At 44.3% G+C, this 14,978-nt stretch overlaps 1 protein-coding gene across 1 annotated transcript in view; it reads left to right on the plus strand.

Moving 5' to 3' along the window:
* cfap54 (cilia and flagella associated 54) overlaps nucleotides 1-14,978 on the plus strand; it is a 139,623-nt gene that overhangs the window by 94,226 nt on the left and 30,419 nt on the right. Inside the window, exons 43-48 of the mRNA XM_020452271.2 lie at nucleotides 1,912-1,978; nucleotides 2,163-2,348; nucleotides 2,550-2,636; nucleotides 2,733-2,852; nucleotides 2,954-3,007; nucleotides 13,922-14,066. Coding sequence (XP_020307860.2) covers nucleotides 1,912-1,978; nucleotides 2,163-2,348; nucleotides 2,550-2,636; nucleotides 2,733-2,852; nucleotides 2,954-3,007; nucleotides 13,922-14,066 — 659 coding nt within the window. The remainder of the gene's footprint in view (nucleotides 1-1,911; nucleotides 1,979-2,162; nucleotides 2,349-2,549; nucleotides 2,637-2,732; nucleotides 2,853-2,953; nucleotides 3,008-13,921; nucleotides 14,067-14,978) is intronic.

Here is a 14,978-nt window from a genome sequence, read left to right on the forward strand (position 1 = left end):
CTGACAGCTTCCTGCAGACTGGCAGCTCAGGCTGCTTCAAACAGGCAGGAGGCTCCGGCAGCGCAGGAGAGGAGGAAAACACTGGTTGCGCTGAACAGGCGGGAGACTCCGACAGCGCAGGAGAGGAGGAAAACGCTGGCTGCGCTGAACAGGCGGGAGACTCCGACAGCGCAGGAGGGAAGGAAGGCTCTGGCTGTGCTGAACAGGCGGGAGACTCCGACAGCGCAGGAGGGAAGGAAGGCTCTGGCTGTGCTGAACAGGCGGGAGACTCCGACAGAGCAGGAGAGGCGAGGCGCACTGTAGGCCTGATGCGTGGTGCGGGCACTGGTGATACTGGAGCGAGGACACGCACAGGAAGCCTGGTGCGGGGAGCTGCTACCGGAGGACTGGTGTGTGGAGGTGGCACAGGATGTGCAAGGCTAGGGATGTGCACAGGAGGCCTGGTGCGTGAGGCTGGCACCAACTTCACCAGCCGACTAACACGCACCTCAGGACGAGTATGGAGCGCTAACTCAGGTGCCATCAAATCCCCGACACGATCCGTCGGACGAATATGATATCTATAGCACCAAGCTAGCAACTCCCTCATTACTCTCCACTCCACTTTCCCCATTAACTCCTTCACAGTCTCTGCTTCGCTCACCTCTAACACCGGCTCTGGTTCTGGTCTCCTCCTTGGCTCCTCACGATAAACAAGGAGAGTTGGCTCAGGTACATCTCCTGACTCAGCCACTCTCCCTCTGAGCCCCCCCCCAATACATTTTTTGGGGTGACTCTCGGGTTTCGCTCTGCGCCGCCGTGTCTGTTTCTCCAACTCCATTCGCCTATAGCCTTCTTCGCACTGTTCCAGCGAATCCCATGCGGGCTCCTGCACTCTCTCTGGGTCGGCCGCCCACCTGTCGATTTCTTCCCACGTCGTATACTCCATGCCATTGCTGTCCATAACGTCCTCCTTTCGCTTTTCCTGCGGTCGCTGCCTGTAACCACGCCGCTCGGTCCGTATGTGGTGGGTGATTCTGTAACGGCGTTCTTCGTTTGTTGAGAGAGAGTCGGACCGAAATGCAGCGTGGTGGTTACTCATGTTCTTTAATGAAGAAAAAGTGACGATACATGAAATAACTAAATAAATACAAAAACAACAAACGGAACGTGAAACTTATTACAGCCTATCTGGTGAACACTACACAGAGACAGGAACAATCACCCACGAAAGACAAAGCGAACTCAGGCTACCTAAATACGGTTCCCAATCAGAGGCAACGAGAAGCACCTGACTCTGATCGAGAACCGCCTCAGGCAGCCAAGCCTAACTAGACACACCCCTAAACATAGCAATCCCAAATCCTATAAAAAACCCAATACGAAACACAACACGTAAACCCATGTCACACCCTGGCCTGACCAAAATATATAACGAAAACACAAAACACTAAGACCAAGGCGTGACATCATTCAGTATTGTTGTAATTGTAATTATTACAAATAAATAAGTAAATAAATAAACATATAAATCGGCCTATTAACCGGTATCGGCTTTTTTTGGTCCTCCAATAATCGTTATCTGCATTGAAAAATCATAATCGGTCGACCTCTAGTACCAAGCTTCTAGCGTCATACCCAAGAAGACTCGAGGCTGTAATCGCTGCCAAATGTGCTTCAGCAAAGCACTGAGTAAAGGGTCTGAATACTTGTTTAACTGTTTTATCTTTGTCATAATGTGGTATTGTGTGTAGATCTAATCCATTTTAGAATGAGGCTGTAACTTAACAAAATGTGGAAAAAGTCAAGTCTGAATACTTTCCGAATGCACTGTATGTTCACTGAAACAATAAATAATCCGTTGATAAATACAGTCACTTTCACAAATGTATTGTAGTGATGCCACTGACCTCATTGTGTTTTGGCCAACAGGTATGCCTTGACCTCCAATATCAGTCAGCGCACAAAATGCTGCCTCCTATCTGCCCAGCTTTTCAAGGTATTGTCTGTGTTTGACATGTTGTGTTTGTACTAGCACATCTTGTTAATCTAATAAACTTAATACCATGATTAGTTGAATTAGATTAGTGCTTGGAACAAACGCCTGCTCACCCTGGGTGTCTCCTGGACCAGGGTGACCACCTGTGTAGTTAATCATGTCCTGTGTGTGTCTCTTCCACCAGTGTCTCCTGCGGGCCTCCCTGCCCCACCCTCAGAGTGACCTGCAGTACTCATCCTATACTGTAGGAGAGGAGCTGGTTCCTGGTCTGGACCTGTTCTCTGAACCTGACCGAGGACACCTGGGAACCACTGTGTCCAGCCTGGCCTTCCTCTGCCACTGGCTCTACACCTCAGGACACCATCTCACAGTACATACGCAGACTGCATCTGAAATGGTGCCATATTTCCTATTTAGTGCACTACTTTTTGGTCAAAGTCCAATAAAGCATGACTGGCAATGTATTCTTCTTTTTCATTTTGAATTGACCAAGCATCTGACCAGGGAGTTTAGTAGGCGTCTCAAGAAAGTTAGCTATTGGTTTCAATGCCTCTGTGTTCTGCTGTTACAGGCCCTGCCTATGCTTGCTCTCTACCTGCATTTTGTGGGGACTGTGTGCCGAGACCCACACCTCACCATTAAAGGAAGGATACTGAAGGTTGGTATGAATATCTCAGTTGCATGTAATTCCACTGTGTGTACAGTGTATGTGTGTGTGGGCCCATTAGGATATGTGTATTTCTACTGTGTGCAGGTGAAGGTGCTGACAGAGCTGGGGCAGTACTGTCAGGCCATGAAGGAGACATCCCAGATGACTCAGGGAGAGGAGATCCCACTGCCCCACGGATGTTACAGCGGCATAGAGAAACATGCGGTACTACTGACACACACACACACACACACACATTCTCACACAGTTAATACAGCATATTCTTTGAACAGAGTTTGTATATGATTGATTTTATTGATCTGCAGACAATCAGAAAGTTCTTCACCAACAAGTCTCTCATGGACTCTGCAAACATACAGGTATATACGGTTGTAATAACACTTTTTTTAAATTATGTTTTGTAACAGTTTTCATTGTATGGCTGTAACAGCGTGTGTGACTGTATCTGTGTCCTGTACCGTGTGTGACCGTAGTGTATCTAATGGTAGTGAGTATATCTGATGGTAGTGTGTAGTGTAGTAATACCCTGTTAAAAACCCCTAGAGTCGATGTCCGTGCCCCCTGTGGAAATCTAATTAGCATAATATAACAAATCCCCATAAAAATATGTCAGTTTAAGCTAGAGATATCCGCCAATGTCGCACATCCGCATCTGGGCTGAAAGGTGACAGAGTTAGAGCGGTGTTTGTCAGACCATGAGGCATCCCAAAAATCTGTCTTCTCACATATTTGTCTGTAGCTTCCGAATGGTTTGGCCTACAAACAATGACCCTTATTGGACGATGAGTCTCTCACGATGGTGTTTTCTGTTTGGCTTGTCGACCCCCACAAGCGTCTTGGGACTCGTCTGAAGGCGGTACAGCAAATCTGATAACTTCTGTGTGTGAATATGTTAGCAGTAAGGCACTTCTTTTTTTTAATCAAATACATTTTGTATACATTTATTTATACTTCAAGGAGTCTTAAAATTCAAAATCAAGTAACTAAATGATCCTTGGTATGACCTTCTTAAAACAGTTCAATATTGCTTAGTAGGAGTCCCCCAGTTAGACAGGGTTTAGGCTGTTATGGGTTCACACATGTATTAGAAAGGACTATGGTTCAATTCAGTTTAATGTTGAGTCTGTTGTTTTTGCATGGCAAACACTTGGGTTTTTATTTTATTTGCGAATTTACTACAGTTGGTTGAATTCTGTAATGTTAATTAATTATTTTTCTCTCCTGTGCATGTGAACTGTGCATGTAAGCTTGGTGACCTGGCTAGATTAGCCAATCATAAGGCTTTTTACATTTTGGGCCAATCCAGGGACTTGGGGTTTGTGGGGGTATGGGAGTCTGCGCGGGTGATTCGGGTCGAGAGTGAGGAGAGAGACGGACACTATCGTTGGTGTCGAGTTTAAACTTTATTTTTTATATTTGAAGATAACATTTATTTTGAACAGACATACTTTTACTTACTTTACAAAAAAGTATAGTTAAAAAGGGTGGTCTGTTGGATTTACTGGATGCCTGTGTTGGATAGAGGCTCCAGTAATTTTGTGAGCTAGCTTTCGTCAGATCAGGAGCTGGAGTGGACGGCTTGGCAAAAGACGATCTGGGGACTTCTGTGACGCTTTACAGTGTTTCTTGATTGCATCCAGGGCATTTTTGCCATGGATTCATAAGTAATCTAGGCCTGGGACTAATGCAGTGGGGCAAACAAGTATTTAGTCAGCCACCAATTGTGCAAGTTCTCCCACTTAAAAAGATGAGAGAGGCCTGTAATTGTCATCATAGGTACACTTCAACTATGACAGACAAAATGAGGGGGAAAAAAAATCACATTGTAGGATTTTTTATGAATTTATTTGCAAATTATGGTGGAAAATAAGTATTTGGTCAATATCAAAAGTTTCTCAATACTTTGTTATATACCCTTTGTTGGCAATGACAGAGGTCAAACGTGTTCTTTAAGTCTTCACAAGGTTTTCACACACTGTTGCTGATATTTAGGCCCTTCCTCCATGCAGATCTCCTCTAGAGCAGTGATGTTTTGGGGCTGTTGCTGGGCAACACAGACATTCAACTCCCTCCAAAGATTTTCTATGGGGTTGAGATCTGGAGACTGGCTAGGCCACTCCAGGACCTTGAAATGCTTCTAACGAAGCCACTCCTTCGTTGCCCGGGCGGTGTGTTTGGGATCATTGTCATGCTGAAAGACCCAGCCACGTTTCATCTTCAATGCCCTTGCTGATGGAAGGAGGTTTTCACTCAAAATCTCACGATACATGGCCCTATTCATTCTTTCCTTTACACGGATCAGTCGTCGTGGTCCCTTTGCAGAAAAACAGCCCCAAAGCATGATGTTTCCAACCCCATGCTTCACAGTAGGTATGGTGTTCTTTGGATGCAACTCAGCATTCTTTGTCCTCCAAACATAACGAGTTGAGTTTTTACCAAAAAGTTATATTTTGGTTTCATCTGACCATATGACATTCTCCCAATCTTCTTCTGGATCATCCAAATGCTCTCTAGCAAACTTCAGACTGGCCTGGACATGTACTGGCTTAAGCAGGGGGACACGTCTGGCACTGCAGGATTTGAGTCCCTGGCGGCGTAGTGTGTTACTGATGGTAGGCTTTGTTACTTTGGTCCCAGCTCTCTGCAAGTCATTCACTAGGTCCCCCCGTGTGGTTCTGGGATTTTTGCTCACCGTTCTTGTGATCGTTTTGACCCCACGGGGTGAGATCTTGCGTGGAGCCCCAGATCGAGAGAGATTATCACTGGTTTTGTATGCCTTCCATTTCCTAATAATTGCTCCCACAGTTGATTTCTTCAAACCAAGCTGCTTACCTATTGCAGATTCAGTCTTCCCAGCCTGGTGCAGGTCTACAATTTTGTTTCTGGTGTCCTTTGACAGTTCTTTGGTCTTGGCCATAGTGGAGTTTGGAGTGTGACTGTTTGAGGTTGTGGACAGGTGTATTTTATACTGATAACAAGTTCAAACAGGTGCCATTAATACAGGTAACGAGTGGACAGAGGAGCCTCTTAAAGAAGAAGTTACAGGTCTGTGAGAGCCAGAAATCTTGCTTGTTCGTAGGTGACCAAATACTTATTTTCCACCATAATTTGCAAATAAATTAATTAAAAATCCTACAATGTGATTTTCTGGATTTGTTTTCTTCTCATTTCGTCTGTCATAGTTGAAGTGTACCTATGATGAAAATTACAGACCTCTCTCATCTTTAAGTGGGAGAACTTGCACAATTGGTGGCTGACTAAATACTTTTTTGCCCCACTGTACATGCTATATGTACTATATGTACTGTGATCGCCATATTGTTGGCGATCACAGTATAGCTAGCTAGCAGTACTACCAGACAGCGTGTATGCGCCCACACGCCCTACCATAAGATCGCCAAATCGGTAGATTAGTACTAGCTAATGTCGTGGAAATATTCACTCAATCATATTTCTCAGATACCGGAACTTGTGAATTCAAATAGACTTTATTACAAGGTAACAAGCCGAGCTGGCCCATAGACCAACTGCCGAACTCAGTCTCAGTCCACTCCTTTTATACAGTTTCATGCTTATTCAAGTTTCATAGTCCCTCCACTTTATGCTTATAACCATATCACCTTGGCTTTACTCCACCATTGTTTCCAAATCTAAGTTATTTCCTCTAGGCGGGGTTTCCCCTCCCCTCTAGGTCCTTGGATCAATTATATTAGTGGCGAGCCTATACATTATTTCCAGAAAATAATAAGTACAGATTACTATAGGCAATTATAAGACTGCTACATGCCATTATCGGACTATAATATTACTACGGGCCAGTATAGGATTAAGTACAGATTAAGTACAGCCATTATAGAATCATACCAATAAATACACTTAATCCCAGGATTGTACATAGTGCCTTTGCTTACTCTCTTTAGTGCTATTTAGCCTTTTAACAAGACACACATTCTCTTAACACCCATACTAGCAACAACATGATACCATGTGAAATACACAGGTGTAGTAATACAAGTATTTTAAAGATAGGAATTTGTTTTTATAGCATCCCAACTGTGCAAAAACATGAGGGATAAGAAATAGGGGAACTGAGTGAGCGTAGTGTTTGTGGCTAGCTAGAATCAATAGAAAATATTTTCAAGCTACCAATGATATACAGTGCCTTGCGAAAGTATTCGGCCCCCTTGAACTTTGCGACCCTTTGCCACATTTCAAAATTTCTTCACAACAGTATCTTGGACCTGCCTGGTGTGTTCCTTGTTCTTCATGATGCTCTCTGCGCTTTTAAACGGACCTCTGAGACTATAACAGTGCAGGTGCATTTATACGGAGACTTGATTACACACAGGTGGATTGTATTTATCATCATTAGTCATTTAGGTCAACATTGGATCATTCAGAGATCCTCACTGAACTTCTGGAGAGAGTTTGCTGCACTGAAAGTAAAGGGACTGAATAATTTTGCACGCCCAATTTTTCAGTTTTTGATTTGTTAAAAAAGTTTGAAATATCCAATAAATGTCGTTCCACTTCATGATTGTGTCCCACTTGTTGTTGATTCTTCACAAAAAAATACAGTTTTATATCTTTATGTTTGAAGCCTGAAATGTGGCAAAAGGTCGCAAAGTTCAAGGGGGCCGAATACTTTCGCAAGGCACTGTACGTAGTAAAGTGTGCTCAGAGCACTTTGTAACAGGTAATCTAACCATATAGTTGACTAACTGAGCTAGGTTTTTCGGTGCTAGCTACGTTAGCTTTCTAGTCTTATCAGCTCTCTTGAAAGCCAAGGATGATCAAATATTACGTGGCTAACATAACTGTAAGGACAGACGCTGGGAAGCAAGTAGAGGGAGTGAACATTTGATAAACAATGGACATAAAACAAAACAAGGACCATGTCTGGACAGGGGGAAAAATAACGACATCAATGCTGACAAGGGGATGAAACAGAGGAACAGGCAGATATAGGGAAGGCAATCAAAGTTTGAAGGAGTACAAATGAGTCCAATGAAGCGCTGATGCGGTGTGCGTAATGATGGGCAGCCTGGTGCCCCCAAGCACCAGGGAGGGGGAGCAGGCGTGACAGTACCTCCCCCCTAGGGGCGCATTCCGGCGTCCCATGTGGGCGAGCCCGACGGGCCGGCTGAGGTGTGGGAGCCCTACGGGCCGGCTAAGGCGTGATGTGGTGTGGGAGCCCGACGAGCCGGGTGAGGCGTGGGAGCCCGACGAGCCGGCTAAGGCATGATGTGGTGTGGGAGCCTACAGAGCCAACCGAGGCAAGGAAACTTCGAGACAGCTTAGGCGTGGAAGCCCGATGAGCCAGCTGAGGTACCCCCGGTTCTATCAGCAGCGGCACCCGGACCCGACGTCACAAACATAACAAAAAACTGAATTTGATGCTTCAAATTGTGGTGTCAGCATTCTGTAAGTACAGACGCTGGGAGACGAGAAGCAAATACAGGGAGCGAACATTTAATAAACAACGAACATGAAACAGGACAAGGACAGCGTATGGACAGGGGAAAAATAACGACATCAATGCTGACACGGGGATGGAACAAACCAATATAGGGAATGCAATCAAAACATGAAGGTGCACAGGTGAGTCCAATGAAGCGCTGATGCGCGTAACGCAGGTGACGTGTGCGTAGTGATGGGCAGCCTGGCGCACTCGAGCGAGGGGGAGTAGGAGCAGGAGTAACAATAACTAACATTCAAGACTATTTGGAATAGACCTAGCTTACTAGGTACAAAGGAGTGTTTTGTGTGTGTGTACAGTCGTGGCCAAAAGTTGAGAATGACACAAATATTAATTTCCACAAAGTTTGCTGCTTCAGTGTCTTTAGATATTTTTGTCAGATGTTACTATGGAATACTGAAGTATAATTACAAGCATTTCATAAGTGTCAAAGGCTTTTATTGACAATTACATGAAGGGATTAGGGATGGGATTAGGGTCTGGGGAGTTTCCTGGCAATGAACCCAAAATATTGATGTTTTGTCCCCCGAGCCACTTAGTTATCACTTTTGCCTTATGGCAAGGTGCTCCATCATGCTGGAAAAGGCATTGTTCGTCACCAAACTGTTCCTGGATGGTTGGGAGAAGTTGCTCTCGGAGGATGTGTTGGTACCATTCTTTATTCATGGCTGTGTTCTTCGGCAAAATTGTGAGTGAGCCCACTCCCTTGGCTGAGAAGCAACCCCACACATGAATGGTCTCAGGATGCTTTACTGTTGGCATGACACAGGACTGATGGTAGCTCTCACCTTGTCTTCTCCGGACAAGCTTTTTTCCGGATGCCCCAAACAATCGGAAAGGGGATTCATCAGAGAAAATGACTTCACCCCAGTCCTCAGCAGTCCAATCCCTGTACCTTTTGCAGAATATCAATCTGTCCCTGATGTTTTTCCTGTAGAGAAGTGGCTTCTTTGCTGCCCTTCTTGACACCAGGCCATCCTCCAAAATTCTTCACCTCACTGTACGTGCACTCACACTTGCCTGCTGCTATTCCTGAGCAAGCTCTTTACTGGTGGTGCCCCGATCCCGCAGCTGAATCAACTTTAGGAGATGGTCCTGGTGCTTGCTGGACTTTCTTGGGCGCTCTGAAGCCTTCTTCACAACAATTGAACTGCTCTCCTTGAAGTTCTTGATGATCCGATAAATGGTTGATTTAGGTGCAATCTTACTGGCAACAATATCCTTGCCTGTGAAGCCATTTTTGTGCAAAAAAGCAATGATGACGGCACATGTTTCCTTGCAGGTAACCATGGTTGACAGAGGAAGAACAATGATTCCAAGCACCACCCTCCTTTTGAAGCTTCCAGTCTGTTATTCGAACTCAATCAGCATGACAGAGTGATCTCCAGCCTTGTCCTCGTCAACACTCTCACCTGTGTTAATGAGAGAATCACTGACATGATGTCAGCTGTCCTTTTGTGGCAGGGCTGAAATGCAGTGGAAATATTTTGTGTATTTAGGTCATTTGCATGCCAAAGAGGGAGTTTGCAATTAATTGCAATTCATCTGATCACACTTCATAACATTCTGGAGTATATGGGGCGGCAGTGTAGCCTAGTGGTTAGAGCATTGGACTAGTAACCGAAAGGTTGCAAGTTCAAATCCCCGAGCTGACAAGGTACAAAATCTGTCGTTCTGCCCTTGAACAGGCAGTTAACCCACTGTTCCTAGGCCGTCATTGAAAATAAGAATTTGTTCTTAACTGACTTGCCTAGTAAAATAAAGGTAAAATAAAAATAAAAAAAGATGCAAATTGACATCATACAAACTGAGGCATCAGACTTTGTGAAAATTTATATTTGTGTTATTCTCAAAACTTTTGGCCACGACTGTATGTGTGTGCTTCCTAAAGAAAAATGTCAAGTGGCTAGCTAGCTAAAACAGCAACAAGAACAAACAAGCCCCCTAGCCACCACATTATGATTATCATATAGCTCAGTACCTGGACATAACATGCTTTATTTCAAAGCTGTTTTTCATTTGGCACAATGAAATACAGTCTAAATTTAGATAGAGCTTCAAGAATAACTATCCAAGTGAATACTACAGTAGCTATCTATCTGCAGACTACTCGTCCAGTCATGTTTGCTGGCTAACGTTACTTACAGTACCTTAGCTGTCACAACAACATGGTCTGATGCTGGTGTTGGTGGGTCAAAGTGATTGATGTCGCTATCCCATCCACAGTTAAAATAGTTGGAGGAATCCAGTGACTTGTAGGCCTTCAGTTCTTGTGAAGAATAGGCGGATATAATATTAACAAGTTAATTAGAAATGTCGGGATACGTGATTGACGGTAGTCCAGAATGATCATCTTTACTTAAAATTGGCTTCGACTTCTTTGGGTTCAGTCCCCCAATAAGATCGATCTTTTCCTCTTATCTCCTTTTCTCCAATTCGCCATTGTTGTCTCATCTAAAATGTAGCAGTGGTGGAAAAATAACTAAATTGTCATACTTGAGTAAAGGTAAAGATACCTTTACTTAGAAAATTAGAAAATTACTTAAGTAAAAGTTAGTCACCCAGTAAAATACTTAACAGTATCAAAAGTAAATGGAATTGCTAAAATGTACTAAAGTATCAAAGGTAAAAGTATAAATAATTTCAAAATCTTTATATTAAGCAAACCAGACGGCAAATATATATATATATATTTAATCAGACATAATATACAAACCAAGCATTTGTGTTTAGTGAGTCTGCCAGATCAGATGCAGTAGGGATGACCAGTGTGTGAATTGGACAATTTCAAAATGTACTTTTGGGTGTCAGGGAAAATGTATGGGGTAAAAAGTACATTATTTTCTTTTTGCCAAAAATAGTACAGATACCCCCCCCCCCCCCCCCCAAAAAAAATACTTAAGTTGTACTTTAAAGTATTTTTTACTTAAGTACTTTACACCACTGAAATGTAGTTATATGTATCTATAAAATACGCTATATATACAAAAGAATGTGTACACCCCTTCAAATTAGTGGATTTGGCTGTTTCAGCCACACCCATTGCTGACAGGTGTATACAATCAAGTACACAGCAATGTAATCGCCATAGACAAACATTGGCAGTAGAATAGCCTATCTGAAGAGCTCTGACTTTCAACGTGGCACCTTCATAGGATGCCACCTTTCCAACAGGTCAGTTTGTAAAATTTCTGCACTGCTAGAGCTGCCCCCGTCATCTGTAAGTGCTGTTATTGTGAAGTGGAAACGTGTAGGAGCAACAACGACTCAGCCGTGAAGTGTTAAGCCACAAAAGCTCTCATAATAGGACCACTGAGTGCTCAAGTGCATATCGGGTAAAAGTTGTCTGTACTCGGTTGCAACACTCACTACCGATTCCAAACTGCCTCTGGAAGCAACGTCAGCACAATAACTGTTCATTGGGAGCTTCATAAAATGGGTTTCCATGGTTGAGCAGCCGCACACAAGCCTAAGGTCACCATGCACAATGCCTAGTGTCAGCTACAGTGGTGTAAAGCTCATCGCCATTGGACTCTGGAGCAGTGCAAATGCATTCTTTGTAGTGATGAATCATCCGACGGACTAATCTCGGTTTGGCGGATAACAGGAGAGCGCTACCTTAGCAAATGCATAATGCCAACTGTAAAGTTTGGTGGAGGAGGAATAATGGTGCTGTTTTTCATGGTTCGGGCTAGGCCCCTTAGTTGCAGGGAAATCTTAACGCTACTGCCTACAATGACATTCTAGACGATTCTGTACTTCCAACTTTGTGGCAAAAGTTTGGGGAAGGCCCTTTCCTGTTTCAGCATGACAATGTCTCTGTGCACAAAGCAAATATCCATACAGAAATAGTTTGGTTCTCCCACCCATTACAGCAAACAGGTAGTACTCGGCCTATATAAGCAAGCTAAATCTGATGATAGAGAAGCTCACCCGCTGCTTTGCCTTCAGGTGGGTGATCGAATACTATCCGGAATTGGCGGGTGAACTCCTCAAAATGGTCCAGCGCCGCATCCTCCCTACTACACACAGCGCTGGCCCATTCCAGGGCTTTCCCGGTGAGGCATGAGACGAGGGCGTAACTCTTCTCACGGTCAGATGGTACTGGGGAGGCCGTGGCTAGATACAAGTTCAGTTTAAGGAGGAAACCCTGGCAGCCGGCAGTATCTCTGTTGTATCCCGTAGGTAGGGATAAATTGATCTTAGATTCCGGAGAGGAAAAAATGTTTACGGGAGATTCCGGTTGTGGTGGTGGTGGCGCTGGAGAAACTCCCTGTCTCTCCCAGCGATCCATTTTCATGACAATGTGATCCATGACGGAGCTGATAACGTCAAGCTCCCTCGCTTGTTCCTGAACGCGTTCCTCCAGTTCCATGAGCATAGTGTCCTCTCCTGCTGACTGCAGGAGTGTTGCAACCGAGTACAGACAACTTTTACCCGATATGCACTTGAGCACTCGGTGGTCCTATTATGAGAGCTTTTGTGGCTTAACACTTCACGGCTGAGTCGTTGTTGCTCCTACACGTTTCCACACAGAATGCGACAAGCTGGCCAATTGAATAGGTAAACTATTCTACTATGGGGTTGCTGTTACCTTCTTATATTGTTGGCTGAGGAAAAGTAAATGTGGAAAACAATCTTACACTAGATAATTAAAAATTCGCAAAATCAAAGGTACCAGGTCTCTGCTCCGCATGGCTCTCATTTGGATCATAGGAGCCGCGTCTCAGCCCCGGCGGGACCCGGCCAAATTTAACCCCTGATGGTAGTGTATGTATCTGATTTTAGTGAGTATCTTATTGTAGTGTATGTATCTGATGGTAGTGTGTGTGTGTATGTTTGATTGTGTGGTGGAATTATTGTAATCAAAAGGAGAGACTCTTAGATTTCTTTAAAAACATCTAACTTTATTATGTAATTACTGCAGTAATGGAGCTGGTCGGTAATCACCGCTGGAGGCGATCACTGAGAACTCAACCAGCTGGTTTACTGCAGTAATGGAGCTGGTCGGTAATCACCGCTGGAGGCGATCACTGCGAACTCAACCAGCTGGTTTACTGCAGTAATGGAGCTGGTCGGTAATCACCGCTGGAGGCGATCACTGCGAACTCAACCAGCTGGTTTACTGCAGTAATGGAGCTGGTCGGTAATCACCGCTGGAGGTGATCACTGAGAACTCAACCAGCTGGTTTACTGCAGTAATGGAGCTGGTCAGTAATCACCGCTGGAGGTGATCACTGAGAACTCAACCAGCTGGTTTGAGCCACAGACTTTTATATCACCCCTGGAGGTGATCACTGAGAACTCAACCAGCTGGTTTGAGCCACAGACTTTTATATCACCCCTGGGGGGGGATCACTGAGAACTCAACCAGCTGGTTTGAGCCACAGAATTGTATAGTAAAGTCCATCCTCCTTCAGTCTACATGACACACAACAGATATATAGAATGGGTCACAAGGTTAAGATTTGTATGAAAGATACTTATAATTCACAGCAGGCAGTATCTGCTGTAAAAACAGTTATCTTTCATTGTACAGACCAGGGTCTGGCCCTGGAGTCATGTCTCCCTGGTACCATATAGAACAGAAACATTAACTCATGCTCTGGAATGCGGTATCACCCAAAGACATGGTAAATCTTCCAGAGGCCCATCCTTAGTAGAACACACACAGATGAGCGTTCTAACAACCACTTGTTCTGTTGCATAAAACAACCATTTGATGCAATTACAGCATTATAACATAATCTTGCAATTTTGCTCTCACAATTGTTTATCTGTATCCTATGTTCAGGCCCTGGAGGACTTAGTGAACCGTCGTCTGGGCACAGAGGCCAGTGTTCTGTATGGCTCCAGACTGAGCAGGCGTCTCACCCTGGCCAGAGTACAGCTCATACTGGCCCTCAGCTCCACCATACACTCCCTGCCTGAACCTCAAGGTAACAATATAGTACTCTAACAGATGTTTTTTCCTCCAGATTTCTTTTTTTAACCTTCGTTTAAGCAGGGAGTGAAGTATGCTAAGACCACAGTCTCTTGAAGATTAGTCCTGCATGAACACATCAATAAACAACAATTACACTATACCTATCTATATACAGTGAACAGAAATATAATTGCAACAATTTCTAAGATTTTACTGAGTTACAGTTCGTAGAAGGAAATCAGACCATTTAAATAATTTAATTAGGCCCTACTCTCTGGATTTCATGCTGAAACATGAAGTGAGGGAGGCAGATTAATGGCACGACCATGGGCTTCAGGATCTCATCACGGTATCTCTCTGCATTCAAATTGCCATCGATAAAATACAATTGTGTTCGTTGTCCGTAGTTTATGCCTGCTTATACCATAACCCCACCGCCACCATAGGGCACTCGTTTCACAAAGTTAACATCAGCAAACCGCTCGCCCACACAACGCCATACACATTATCTGCCCGATACAGTTGAAACTGAGATTAATCTGTGGAGAGCACACTTCTCCAGTGTGCCAGTGGCCATCAAAAAGGTGAGCATTTGCCCATTAAAGTCGGTTATGAAGCCAAACTGCAGTCAGGTCAAGACTCTGGTGAGGACGATGAGCACACAGCTGAGACAGTTTCTGACAGTTTGTGCAGAAATTCTTCAGTTTTGCAAACCCACAGTTTCATCAGCTGTCCAGGTGGCTGGTCTCAGATGATCCCGCAGGTGAAGAAGCCGGATGAGGAGGTCCTGGGCTGGCATGGTTACACGTGGTCTGCGGTTGTGAGGCCGGTTGGACGAACAGCCAAATTCTCTAAAACAACATTGGAGACGGCTTATGGTAGAGAAATTAACATTAAATTCTCTGGCAACAGCTCTGGTGGCCAT

This window comes from Oncorhynchus kisutch, linkage group LG19, assembly GCF_002021735.2.
Source record: "Oncorhynchus kisutch isolate 150728-3 linkage group LG19, Okis_V2, whole genome shotgun sequence".
NCBI lineage: Eukaryota > Metazoa > Chordata > Actinopteri > Salmoniformes > Salmonidae > Oncorhynchus > Oncorhynchus kisutch.